At 46.1% G+C, this 14,546-nt stretch overlaps 1 protein-coding gene across 5 annotated transcripts in view; it reads right to left on the reverse strand.

The window, feature by feature from the left end:
* MOB3B (MOB kinase activator 3B) overlaps positions 1 to 14,546 on the reverse strand; it is a 206,582-nt gene that overhangs the window by 43,361 nt on the left and 148,675 nt on the right. For all 5 annotated transcript variants that reach the window (XM_045882507.3, XM_064579693.1, XM_045882505.3 and 2 more), the window contains exon 3: positions 6,208 to 6,410. In XM_045882507.3, the coding sequence (XP_045738463.1) occupies positions 6,208 to 6,410 (203 nt within the window). The remainder of the gene's footprint in view (positions 1 to 6,207; positions 6,411 to 14,546) is intronic.

The raw sequence follows: 14,546 nt of genomic DNA on the forward strand, positions 1-14,546 counted from the left end.
TGACTTCTCAAAGTCTTTAATCTGCAATTATACACTGTGGGTCTTCAGGGCTGGAGATGATGCAGCATTTTATAAACTCTCTTGACCAAGGGAAGGAAGTCTGTTTTCACTGAGCATTACTTAGGACCAACTTTTTTTTTTAAGTATAGTTGACGATAATGTCACATTAGTTTCAGGTGTACAACACAGTGATTGTCAGGTTTATATGTTACGCTACGCTCACTCGCCATCTGCACCACACAGCGCTATTATAATAGCATTGACTATATTCCCTATGCTGTGCCTTTTATTCCCATGACTTATTCATTCCAGGACTGACATTTTGAGGCATACTCTTCGCCAATACTGATGCTTAAGATTTTTCTTCTTTGCTTTACTTCCCCACCTCACTGAGCTAGCCTCCCATCCTAGAGAAGAAGAGATGAAGGGCTACAAATAGTAATTGTCACATCTGAAAGTAACTGTCATGTAGCATCTCGCCCCTCAGAATGTGGTCTGGGAACCAGCCGCACTGACATCCCCTGAGATCAAATTTGCACGCTCAATCCCATTCCAGGTGTACTGAATTGGAATCTACAGTTTGGCAACATGCCCAGGTGATTCATATGCACATTATAGTTTGAGATGAAGATGGAGGGTGCTTGGTAGTAGGCAGTAACCTCAGTAATTCTGATTTGGCATATCTGTGGTGAGGCCCAGGGAAGCACATTTTAAAGTATCAGCTCCAGAAGATTCTGATGCAGCTGGTGTGTGGACCCCTATTAAGAAACATTGATTTGATCGAAGAGCTTCTATGGCCCAAGTGACCTGCTTATAAGGTAAAAGGGCAGCACTGTGATAACATCTGGTTTCCCAGCGGCACTTCTGCAAGGTAGGTCTACCAATCACCTTCATCCTTAGAAATAAGGAAATAGCAACCTGGAGACAGGAGAAGGCCCTGGACCAAGGTCACCCAGGGGTCAGCAGGTGCATGAGGGCAAGCAAGCCCCCTCCTGCCTTTCCTCCCCACCTCCCCCAGCCTCTCTCCTCCTCCCTCATCAGCTCTTTATTCAGCAGCGACTGCACTGCTAACAGCCCTCTCTGAGTCTGCTTTTGTGTTTAGTGAAAGGCCAACAAAACACTGCTGGTTATTTGTGCTTGCTAATGATAATTCTGATTAGCTCAATTCTGTCAGCTGACTCCCAGGCTGCCAGGGGCCCACAGCAGCCTGCTTATTCAATCAGGGCCTGGCCCATTTTCTAATTACTACCATCATTTGGGCTCGTTTCCTCCAACTGTGAATTTGCTTGAGTTCAACTCATCTTCAGCTGTTGCATTTACATGAGAAATGGCTCATCTGTCACGTCTGTGTCTGTGCTCCAGTCCCCCCTCCCTGTTGGAGACCAGATGAAGTGAGTTCCCAGGCTGCTGCTGACCAGCAGGTCCCAGTGGGAGCCATGAGGCAAGCCCTCATCACTGGGTTGGCCAGAGTGACCTCTTCCCAGCTTCTGAATTCCAAATTGTATTCCCACTCTGAGGCCTGAAAGGGTGACCCACTGTCCCAGTTTGCCAGGGACCGAGAATTTTCCCAGGACATGAGACTTTTAGTGCCAAATCAGGGAGGGTCAGTCACCTGGACATAGTAGGATGAGAGCGTTCAACAACCCCCCGGTGATCTAGTTGGAATCTGAAACAGAACTGCCTGGAAGCTGGGGTCCCATTTTTCTCTGTCAGGCCCAAGACTGATGATGCATCCCCTCACAGCTCTGTGCCTAATTTTGCTTTTAATTTCTACTGCTAATCCAATAGGATGAAGCTTTATTTCCAACAGTGAATAAATGGAAGTCTGCTGGCATGTTCTAGGATGAGGTAGCTCCAAGGGAGGAACGACTGGTGTGTTACCCCTTTGAATGGAGGCACATCATCCCCAAAATACTCTTCCTAATCCAGAACACCTTAAACATTTAGAATGTACTTGGCAACTTGGGCATGTGAGCCTTATATCCTGTAAACTCCCAGCCCTCAAAGAGCTGACCATCCCGTGAGAGACACCGATACAAATACGATACTCTGTTACAACGCTACCTAGGGGATCACTAAGATGGCAAGAGGTCACGGGAGCTGGGAAGGGAGAACTGGGGTACCTCTGCTTCCCATATGCCAGCTACTTAATATTCATTATCTCATTTAACAGCCAACATTTCCTAAGCACTTACCATGTGACTAATCCATTTAATTTTTACAACAATTCAAGTATTATACCCATTCTATGAATGAGGAAAATGAGGCTTGGAAAAACCAACCATCTCGCTCAAGACTGCAAGTTAGTAAATGAAGAGTTTGAACCCAGAGAGCCTGAGTCTTATTTTGAAGCACGGAGACTGTATCTCCTACCCTGGTGGTGTGCTGGATTCCCCACACCACCAGGGTGCTGGACACTCAGTCAACATCAGACAAAAGCTACAGGGTAGGCGCTGGGAACCGAGGCGGGTGGCTGTGCGTGGAGAAAGCGTGGCAGAGAGAAACAGAAGGTGGCGTGTCTGCGTTCTACATTCCAAGGCATGATGGCAGGAATGTCCCACTGGAGGTGTGGGAACTCGGGGAATGCTGACATTCTAAAGGAAACTGGCAGGTCGCATGCTGCCCTTCTGGCCCTTTGCCGCCTTCAATTCTAAAGAATGAATGCTACAATGTGAAGCCAAATGCCTGACTTCTTTATCATCCTTCCAGGGCAGAAGATGAGTGTGTCATGATTTTACATTTTTTAGACTGCATGTAAATTCTTTTTTTTTTTTTTTATTTGAGAGAGAGACAGAAACAGAGACAGAGGTACAGAGAGAGAGCAAGAGTGGGGAGGAGAAGGAGAAGCAGGCTCCCTGCTAAGCAGGGAGCCTGACGTGGGGCTCGATCCCAAGACCCTGACACCATGACCTGGGCCAAAGGCAGACACTTAACCGAATGAGACACCCAGGCACCCCTGCGTCTGTAAATTCTTGAAAGCATCTTTCTTATGCCTTGGAACATCTGAATAACTTATGTTGCATATATACGGAATTTGATATATGCAAATCAAGGAAAAATGTGTTGATTTGACATACTATGGCTGGTTTTAATATGTTCATTGCTATAGTCCACTTAGACGTTAGGTATTCTGCGGTGCCTGGGTGGTTCAGGCGGTTAAGCGTCTGACTCTTGGTTTCAGCTCAGGTCATGATCTCAGGGTCCTGAGATGGAGCCCCAGGTCAGGATCTGTGTTCAGCATGGAGTCTCCCTCTGCTCTTCCCCCCTATACTTGCTCTCTCTCTCTCTCTAAAATAAAATCTTAAAAAAAAGAAGTTAGGTATTGTAGCACTATCAACTACTGAAAGTGCTCATTTCAGTAATAACAATCCACAAATCCAGTATTTTTAATGGACACTGGACTGCGCTAAGTATCCAGAGCCTGACATTATATAATTATTGTCCTCAAAAACATCCTCAATCTCTTTCTGTTACTTCATAGGTTTTGGTTTGTGTAAAATGAACACATAATTTCAGATAATTCAGCATGGAAAACACGTGTTAATATGTAAAAGCATTAAAATTAATCACCCTGCAATTACAATTAAGAAAACAGAAAGGTAGGAAGGACACTGTTTCAAGCCAGATTTAAATAAAAGGTTCTAGGGGAAAAACTGATACCCTTCTTGCTCACTTCCACTGTTAATAACTCTTGGTTAATCCAGTCAGTTTCTCCCCAAGCCTCCAAAGAGGCTTTCATCTGGAGTCCTGGGCTGTTCGGGGCCTTTCTGCGACTCTAGTCTTCCAGCCAGCTCCTGGCACTGCTAGGCGTTAGAATCCATGGGGCTTTTCTCCAGTGACAGAAAATAACTGGGAGTATTTTGATGGCAAAGAAAGGCCTTCTCTACTGGCTCAAGCTCAGCTTTGTCTTACAATGGCCTTTATTAAAGCTTCTGGACATAAAGAAGAAATTGACTTTCGGCTCTATCCGATGTTTCTGCTCCTTTAGCTCAGTGAAACCGAAACAGTGAGTGCTTAGGAGAGCCTCTTCCTTCGCGTGGAACCTTGGGGAAGGTAATTCCCCTCATGGTTTCTCCACCCTCTTCATTTCCACGGCCCCTAGTCACTCTTTCCTTTGTCCTTGACATTTTCTAAAATTAGCTTTATCAACTCTTCCCAGTCTTTGAACTCCCTTGAGCTGTTTGCACAACCTTTTCTTCTTGTTAACCCACACTTGCCTTTAAGCAGGACAGAGTAGGAGAAATCAACCAGGAAGTATTTCAGCTTCTATCCACACTGTCCAACTGAATTCAGAGACAACTTGGTTCCTACCCCCCAATAACTTTCTAGAAAACTGTTGTGAAAGAAAATGAAAACAAGCACTTCCTTAGCCAGTGAGATAACTTATTTGTGCCCAGAAAGTCTTGCTTTGTTCCAGAACACTTAGTGATGCAAACAAAAATATTTTTTACATGTACTCTCATAGCACAATAATAGATTTCAAGCACTTAGATCTTTTAGCCGAATTTCCAGTCTTTTTTTTTTAAAAGATAATATTTATTTATTTGTCAGAGAGACAGAGGGAGAGAAAGAGCTCACACAAGCATGGGGAGTGACACGCAGAGAGAGAAGCAGGCTTCCCACTGAGCAGGGAGTCCGATGTGGGGCTCGATCCCAGGACCCTGGGATCATACCTGGAGCCAAAGGCAGACACTTAACCGACTGAGCCACCCAGGTGTCCCTTATTGTGATTCTTTAACATCATGAACTTGCTGACCCTGGAGGGACTGGCCCTCCCAGGGCTAGCCAATTCCTAGATGTAGTAAACAACTCACCCTCCAGCTGTTTACTCCCCAGTCAATACAAACTAATCAATCCAGAGCTCATCCAACCCCCTCCTCTATGCCTCTCACCCTTAGGGCTACTACTGCCCCCCCATCACCCTAGGTCCAGGTACCACACAATTAAGACAGCCCCTAATCCCCAAAGCCTCCTGAAATGATTCAAATTAGTCAATTCAATTCTAATCCTGCTTAGTTCGACTCACCTGTTCCTTCCCAGAGAAACCACAATAAAGGCTTTTGCCCACATTTTCCCTTCTCCTCTGCCTCTGACCAGCCTTGGTGGCTACCCGCGTGCCCCCCCTCTTTCCCCATGACACGGTGTGCCCCCTTCTCTTCGGATCCATGAGTATAATAATCTATCTTTTCAATGGCAATTGTTTTCCTGATCTGTTGGCCTCACCATACATAAGTAACAATAAAACCTCGATTTAAAAAACACATACATAAAGAGAAAGGAAGACGGACTAGCAAAAGACCACAGCCTGGCCTCTGCTTTGCTCATTATTCAAATGGACTTGGATGAAAGTTAGTTGCCCTGTCAGTTATATTTAGCAAAACTGCCACTTTTAGTGTTCCAAGAAAAAAGAATGATTTTAGTATAACGCACTGTATTATACTGGTTAAGAAAGTACTCAGTAGAGCCGACTAGAAACAGCTGTGATGAGGACATCCACATTAAGCCACTACATGTTACAAAAGATGCTGGGAGTTTTAAGGTTCCTTGGCTTCTAGAGCACACAGATTGAGTCCAACTGTAAAAACACCTTATGGAGCAAATACAAGGAGCCCCCATTCACCTAAACAATCATGGTGAAGTTTTTTTAAATCAAATGTTCTGGATTTTAAATATATCCCATTAAAACTGCATCACGGGAGATTCAGTACGAAAAGCAAAGTCCCTGAGATACTGTACTCTCATCTGGGGCTTACTTCTGTCTCTAGCTCTGGAGTCAAAGCTACTCCAAGGCAGTTTTGCTTAACTTTGCATGCCCAGCAGCGGACACACAGTGGGTGCTAAATATATGGTTCCCGAGTGAAAGAATGTTTCTCATTATCTTTAAACAGATGATGTAAGAGATCAAAGATGCTCATTTAAGGGATTATGTAAATCGGTGGCTGGTTTTGGAGCTGAGAATGAAAGCTACTCCCTCTGGCCCAAACCATTACGATCCCACTACATTTTGCCACCGCTCGGAGAGAAATGTAAGACCCTATGTGGTGATGGCAGTGGACATCCTGGCGTCTTCTGACCCTTACGCCCACCTCTCCCTCCTGGCTAACGGCCCCCCACGAGTGAGCCCTTTGCGTGGGCCTGACAGTGTGCTGTGACCAATGGCTGAGCTCCTGGGGGCCGCTTGGTGGCAGCCTGCTCAGCGACACTCACCAAAGGCTCTAGCTCCTTGCGGTCGATGAGGTTCATCTCTGTGACGAAGTAATAGAAGTGCTTGTAGCAGGTGTTGACGTGGGCCTCCGCACCCATCACAATGACCCGGTCAAAGTGGTGGATGTAGACGTGGACGAAGACGCGGAAAAGGCGGCACAGGATCTTCTTGCAGATCTGAAGGAAGTTCTTTGGGAAGGGAACACCTAAAGAAGTCAAAAAAAGAAGAGAGAGAACAAAGCTGTGATGGGAAAGCTCCAGAAGCCCGGGAGCGCACGTGCGAGGCTGGAGAACCGTCCTGCACGCGAGCCTCCAGGCCAGCCTGCAGATGCCTGGCTCTGCGTGGGCAGCGGCATCAGCCACGCCTAAAAAAAGTGGCTGATGATGCTGTTATGTTTAAATACCAACAATGACCAGGAAGAGACCAAAAAAATTAATGAAGGCCAGGTTTGTTTCTTTGGTTATATATATATATACATATATATTCATATGTATTTGGTTTTATTTACATATAAATATTTGCTTTTATTTATATATAAATATTAAATATTGATTTTACATAGAAATGTGTGTTCTCCCTTCTTGCTCCCCACCCTCCCCTTTATAGAGCACAAGAAGGTTCATTTTCCTCTTACATCTAAGAGAACTAGAGGGAGACGGGTGCTCCCTGACAGAGTAACAGGGGGCCGCGGGGACTGCAGCAAATCGGAAAGCACCTTCTCCTCAAAGGGAGTAATGGTGGCAAAACTCCAGCCAACAGTGGCCCGACGGGACAGAGGCCCAGGCCTCTTAGAACTTCTGATTTTTCAAGATAATTCAGGAATCTGGAGTTCTATGTGAACTTGCTACATTTTTTAAACATGAGCGATGAATCTAAAGTTTTAAAAAATACCAGTGGTATTTTTACAAGACATCTTTCTAGCTTAATGTGGCATACAGGCTGCCCGTGTGCAAATTCTGATCCAAATTCCTCCAGAGATTCACTGTTTCCAGGGTGGGCAAATGCAACAACCTCCACAGACAGTGGACATTACACTTATTCCCACTTCATCTCCTCGAGGAAGGTAAGAGTGGGTTATGGGGCCAGAGGGGGCACCTTAAGTGGTAACATGTTGTAAGTTAAACAGACTTTGAATTCCTGCTCTGCAACTTATCCAGCTGTATGACCATGGCCGAGAGATTTAACCTCTGGGAGCTTCAGTTCTTCCATATGTAAATAAAAATTCCAACAGTTGGGAGGATTAGACACAGATAAAAATTCCAGTGGTTGTGAGGATTAGCAGTGGTGCCCAGACAACTCTGGTTTCTCATCTATAAAAGAAGGGTCATAATAAGGCCTTCCTTGCATGAGTAGGAGGGTGTTAACACGAGTAAAATCCCTCGACAGTGCCTCGAACAGAGGAAGAGCTCACTAAATAGGAAGGACCCTCCTTCTCTCTGCACTGTAAGGTCTGCAGCATTTAGCTGTTGTTATAAGGAATGTATTACCTTTATCAAGAAAAGGTAGACATGGCTACAACCTTTCAACAGAATTGCAGAGTGTGCTTAGGGTGGGCTCCTGGTCCCTGTCCATCCCTCCACAGGGTCCCAGTGGCAGCTGTCTGGTGAGATACTCTGTAATGGGATCACCTGGGACCCCCAGGGCACGATGAGAGAGACAGAACATGACTGGCAAATGGCAGGCGCAAGATCTGCCTCCCTGGGGCCCGGCACCGATACCGGCTTTTCTTCGAACACAAAGTGGGACCTATCAAATGAACCCAGGGAGAGACTCGGGCACAGCGTGGCAGCTGTCTGGGCAACAGATGCTGGGATTTGGGGATGGAGGTGAGGCAACGCTGGGGAGTGGGGAGCCCCTCGCAGAGATTATGGGTGGTTTTCTATGCTGAGGAGGGACCAGCAAAAAGCTGCCAGGCTGGGGAAGGGTCTGGAGTCTTCAGAGAAGCCCAAGTCCCAGAGGTGATGGAATCTCCCTCTAAGCGTGTTCCCATCAGAAGGGGAGCCCCGTAACCCACACAGTGACAACACCAAGGGTTGACATGTTTCCTTTACAACCTATCTGCAAAGTGGGCTTTACTACTCAGATGTCAGAGATGACTAACACTGAAACTCTGAAGCACAGATTAACTTGCCCCAGGCTATTTAGTCAAAAAGGGGCAGGGCTGGGAAGTGGACCAAGTCAGTCTGGTTCTCAACACCAAAAGATCTGGTTATGTTTGGAGTGTAACACTCTTTCTCTGCCAAGGATAGAGGCACAGCTCGATGGCTAAGTGTAACGAGGCATCCAAAGGTTACTCTTGGTGGTACAGAAATAGGATTTAAAAAAAAAAAAGTGGTGGGAAGTGAGAGAAGTCTGAAAAAAGTCTATGTCCTTGGCAGTCAAAGATTCAAGGTGATAAGAGGTCAGCTAATACACTCCGCTGCCTTCAAGGAGATATGTGTTTTCTCTGTTCATGCCTTAGGAACCTGGGACTAACAGAAAAGGCCAACATTTACTGAGCACTTACTATGTTCCAGGGACTAAGCCAAGAGCTTTATATGGATTAGCTGATTGAATTCTGACAAGGCTTGAAGGCAGGTACTATTATTGTTTCCATCGCAAAGATGGGAAAACAGACTTGGGAAAATTAAGTAGCTGCCCAAGGTCACCCGGCTGGCAAATAGTAGGGGAGGGGCCTGGAGCCAGGTCTGTCCAACTCCAAAGCCCAGGACCACCTTGAAAACCTGAGATGCTCCTCTGGGGCTCTGCACACACCCCCAGCTCTGTGGCCCTTCCTTTATGTGTGGTCTGAGCCCCCGTGGTGGGTTTACCTTTCACTCCCCCTGCCTCCAACTCACCAGCTGCCAGGGAACACGGGGAGTCCCAGCTGTACCATTTCACCTGCTTGATCAGCCCCACACCCCACACACTGACTGCAGGCAAGGCAGTCTCGGGCACATTGAGGATGTTCATGGCAATTGCTAGGTCCCTCTAGATGGTCCCCCATTTGCATCTTTCCCCCATCCCTGTTCTGCTCAGCTCTGAACTCTTGGCTCTCCCTTCCATCCCGTACCTGGTCTCTGGTCGTGTCTTTGTCCTAGAACTTGGCTTGCCTCTTGTCTCTCCCTTTTGGACCACGGCTAGAAATGATCATTAGAGTAGTGGAGAGGAGTGGCTTTGAGATTCTGGAAGACCTAGTTTTAAAGTCCTCGTCCTACAATTTATTTGCTGTACAGGCAGGTTACTTCATCACTTTTCTGCATTGTAAAATCGATAAAAATATTGGCTTTGTAGTGTCCTTATACTAGTATCTGTACTGAAACGGTCCTTAGTGGGAACTGTCAGACTAAATTCTACTTTTGTTATTTCTCACTTGAACTCCTCCGGTAGGTAAAACCCAGGCTCAGCATCTCTTGACTCTAGCTGCAAAGTTGGATCAGACTCTTCCACCATTCCCTCTCTTACATGTAATTCATTCTTCAAAAGTGAACATTGCAAATGGTTCGAGTTAGGATGTGCTCAGCATGCACCAGTCACCTCAGGCCACCTCTGGAAGCTGAGAAGTCCTGGGCTGGGAGTTCTAGGAAGCCCAGGAACCCCAGCAGGCTCTCGGCTGAACCAGAGAGAAAATCCCAGCTCACAGAGCATGGGGTTGAGAATAAGAAAGCTTGGGGTGCCTGGGTGGCTCTGTCGGTTGAGTGTCTGCCTTCGGCTTAGGTCATGATCTCAGGGTCCTGGGATCGAGCCCCATGTCCAGCTTCCTGCTCAGAGGGGAGTCTGCTTCTCCCTCTCCCTCTGCCTGCAGCTCCCCCTGCTTGTGCTCTCTCTCTCTCAAATAAATAAATAAAACCTTAAAAGAAAAAAAAGAATAAGAAAGCTACATAGAAGTTGGAAATTCATTCAATATCTATGGGTTCAGGGGCCATTTCTATGTATTTTAGCTCTTTTCTCCCCTTCTCTTCTGCCTTCCAGGTGTTCAGATTTGTGTGTGTGTCCATGTGTATATATGTGTGCATGTGTGTATGTATATGTGTGTATATGTATCTGCATATATGTGTGTTTGTGTGTGTATACGTGTGCATGTGTATGTATATGTGCATGTACAAATATGTATATATGTATCTGTATACGTGTGCGTGTTTGTGTGTATGTATATGCATGTGTATATATGTGTGCATGTGTCTGCATATGTATATGCATGTATACATGTGTGTTTGTATGTATGTGTATGCATGTATATATGTGTGCATGTGTGTTGTATGTGTATGAATGTGTGTACATTATGCATATGTCTATGTGGCATGCGTGTCTGTGTGTATTTTAAATAAACCTTCAGAAGGTGGGAAGTAGAAGAGATCACTCCTTTGGAGGTAAAGAACTGGATGTCCACCCCTTTGGTGGACTCTGGAACTATCTCGCCCTGTGTAACTGGCTACATGGCAGCAAGATAAGGCAAGACTCGGCCCTGCTGATCAACTCCCTTCCTTGACAGTCCTCAGAGGGATCAGCTCATGAAATTGGATTAGTCTGAGGGTTTTTGTCTCCATGGTGCTAAGAAGTATCCAATCTTCATTAAATAGCCAAAGGAAAGGGAGCCCTGAGTGATGCGTGATTTGCAGTGTGTCCCAGAACACTCTGAGCAGTGGTATTATAGTTGCAGTTTTATTTTTTTGTTTTAAGATTTATTTATTTAGAGAGAGAGAGAAATCCTCCAGCAGACTCCCTGCTGGGCATGGAGCCCAATGCGGGACTCCATCTCAGGACCCTGAGATCCTCACCTGAGCTGAAATCAAGAGTCGGACACCTAATGGACTGAGCCACCCAGGCGCGCCTGGCAGTTTTGTTTTTTTTAAGTAACGGAGGCTTAGCTGAGTTAAAGTATTTGCCCCTAGCCCCACAGCTAAAGGGAAGTAATGGTTTGGCTCTAAAAGTCAGGTTTTTTTCTTTTGCATCCTGTTACTATGGGCTCCATGGTGGTAGGGAACAGACCAGCATTTTATGACCTGCACTTAGCCCAGGACCTGGCTTATAGAAGGAGCTTGAAAAATATGTGTTTGCTGGCTTTAAATGGCTACAGTCCAGCAGTAGGAAGAATGACAGGCTAATGAATCATCACAAATGGATGCTGGGCTTGTTACAATGATGGCCTGCACCTGAGGGAACGGTATGCTGGCTAGATCTGGGCAAAGGGCAGTCTACGTGGACACGTGGCCCCACTGACCCAGCTCAGGACCACATCCAGTGTCCTGTCCCTCTGCTTCTCTTGTGTTTGTGAGATATTATGGACCCTCCACTTTTGTATTTCCCAAGACATGTTTTAAAACTCACTAATTTGGGAGAGCCTTGGCTAAAAAAAGAGGGTCATGAGATCAAATGTATTTGCAAAAATTCTGCTTTCATAGAGGTTTACAGTGTATCTCTGCATGGGAAAGGACCTGAGAATTCCTGTAGCAAAAAGTCCTATTTTACCCTGAACCCCTCTTTCCCCCCTCATAATATCTATCGGTTTAAAACACAGAGCCTGTAACAAAAGTCTGGCTTTTGTTTCTATCTCACTCTACCTCCTACTCACAATGCAGTCATATGCAAATGGTTAGTCCCTCTAAGCCTCAATTCCCACCCCACCCCACCCCCCCCCGTAGAAAGAAAAGAGGTTGATGTCATCTGTAGCTCCTGAGGTTGTTATGAGGATTAAATAAATGTATAAAAGGCTTTGCTTAATGCCTTGTGGACAGTAAGCACTCTCTTCTGAACTGTTACTTTTAGTATCCCATGGACCCAATGCTCTTCAGAAAATACTTTGGGATTAAATTCCTCCTGCATATTTATTTTTCAGGAGGGCACTTTGGGTATTAACACATCAGTTCTGAACTTACAAAGAACTCAGAGTGGCTATGTTCTGCCTTACGTTATTTTCTACAAGGTTCTCATACTTACATCTTGTCTAATTGTAAGTTCCCTGAACAAAGAGATGGTTTTATATTTTGAGTCTGCCTTTAAAAGTACCTGGCACAGGGCTAGGTGGGGAGTAGTCATCCATCAGAATTGAATCATAAAAGAGCAGTGATCTTATTTAGTCAAGATGTGAGTCTATCTATCATCTCCTCTTTGGGGCAGGGAAAAAGGCTCCAGCAGAAATGATAGCCTTTTGCCAGGATCTTGATATGGTCCTGGCATGGGAGGCTGCACACTGCTTTTGGTGAAAAGGAAGGAGAGCTCTGTGATAAAAACATTTTGATCTTACCTACGGGGTGGGAAGAAAAAACCTGAAACTCCTCTTATCATTAAAACCTCCCTTCTTTGCCTTTCAACGTATTTTTTTTTCAGGTGGTGATCATTAATTTTCAGTTACCGTGCTCAATTAGAAAGTTAATGGCAGACAGTATTAACCAGTAGCTCTAACTGAAGTAGACTGCACGTCTGAAGTGTCTGGAGTTAAACTTTGACTAGTCTTATAATAATTGAGACAAACCATGTGACCATAATCCCAAATAGATGTGCACTGATTGATAGAGAAAACAACCTTTGATCGGAAGGTCTTCACGTGATTTGCAATCACTAATTGAGTCTCAGGGCACCCCGAGCCACATCCCATGACTCTCAGATTCAAGCTGGAAAATTTCATACTTTAAGTTGTTCCAAAATGAGAAGATGTGTTCAGAAGAGTGTTCTCCAAAGAGGTGATAGACAGACACACACACACACACACACACCTTTGGATCTGGATGGTCTTGGGTTATGTGATGGAGCTTGGTCTCTGCAAATGGGTCAGTAATGAAATGAAGCTGGTGAACCTAAAACAGGGCCAGGCTGAGCTCAGATGCCAGAGTGAGCTGAGGCAAAATGCCTGGGCAGAGGTCAGAATCCCAAACCAATCACTCATAGGTGGTTCCGGTAGGAATTTGCCCAACCATTAGACTCAAAGCAAGGCTAGAGTTTGCTGGACGATCGGGCCAAGGAGGAAGCTAAGCCAGAGAGTTGGGATGAAGGCAGAGGGTGAGGTGAGCCTGCAGGGCCCGGACTCTCCTGAAGGCCTGACAGGCAGTGCCCAGCTCTGCCTCCGCTGTTCAGGAAGACGTGGTGCTCGGCAGGGAGTCAGCATCTGACGGGGCCTGCAGAGTTCATGAATGTGCCTAACCACAACTTTCTGATCTCCAAGTCACATTCAGTACCAGCACTAAATCGAGCATGGAATATACTAATTTCTCTGGGGCCCCATGTGGATTTGCCTTTTATCTCTGACTTAGTAAATCTCCTTTCTCCCAAACAAAATTTAATAAAAAATTCCAGTAATTTCTGAGCTTCAATCCGTTTTCTTTCTTCTTTCCTCCTCTTCCCTCCCTTGCACTAGGCAGATGCCCCATTCAATCCTTCCTTTGCGGACACCCCTGAAAGAAAATAAGCTGTCTAAACGGCTTATGTTTCCTTTTTTACCCTGTTATGGGAGCTGCAAAGGGAAAGAGTCCCTCAGAGAATGCAGAAATGCTTGGGATGATGGGGCCACAGACTGGAGACAAAGGTCCCAAACTCAAACAAGAGCTGGGGGTAGTTTCTGTGTTCAGTGAAACTCATTCCTGTTCTCATCATCTTCTCTCTTTTCTGTGGAAGAGAAGGCCCAATGTCTGGTGCAGGATCACACCGGGTTGGACCCGGGCCACGGAGGTAGAGAGAGTAAGGGCTAGGCGGTGGTCTCCAGCGACACCAGACAACTGCTCTCAAACACCCCAGGTCCCACAAGTAGTCGGCAGGTGTTCCAGCCTGTCCTTTACCTAGTTAATGCCTCTACTTTTTTTTTTTTTTTTAAAGATTTTACTTATTTTTTGACAGAGAGAGAGACAGCGAGAGAGGGAACACAAGCAGGGGGAGTGGGAGAGGGAGAAGCAGGCTTCCCGCTGAGCAAGGAGCCCGATGTGGGGCTCGATCCCAGGACCCCGGGATCATGACCTGAGCCGAAGGCAGATGCTTAACGACTGAGCCACCCAGGTGCCCCAATGCCTCTACTTTCTTAAGAGCTCTGCCCAGGTTGTCTGACATCTGCGATCTGCTCCTGAAACTTTCTGAGCACACAGCCCAGATGGTAATTCCACACAGCTCTGTGGGAATCCCTGACCCAGGGCCAGCCCATCTCCTAGACTGTACCCTCCCTGATGGTCCTCACGGCTGATCCTCAGTGCCTACCACGGAGCCTGGAGCAGGCTGGGTGTGTAACCAATGCTTGCACATGCTGGATGGAGGGCTGGGCTCTTAGGCCACATGCTGACCCTGAAATCAAAGCTCAGAAAGGCAAGGGGACTGGCTGGCCTGGGATTTACAGCGAGTTTGTGATGAAAAGGGACCTGCATCCCAGCCTCTCGGATTCCAG

The sequence above is a fragment of the Mirounga angustirostris genome, unplaced genomic scaffold, assembly GCF_029215605.1.
Source record: "Mirounga angustirostris isolate CCGP_5_RB_7025 unplaced genomic scaffold, mMirAng1.0.hap1 SCAF_15, whole genome shotgun sequence".
Classification (NCBI taxonomy): Eukaryota; Metazoa; Chordata; class Mammalia; order Carnivora; family Phocidae; genus Mirounga; species Mirounga angustirostris.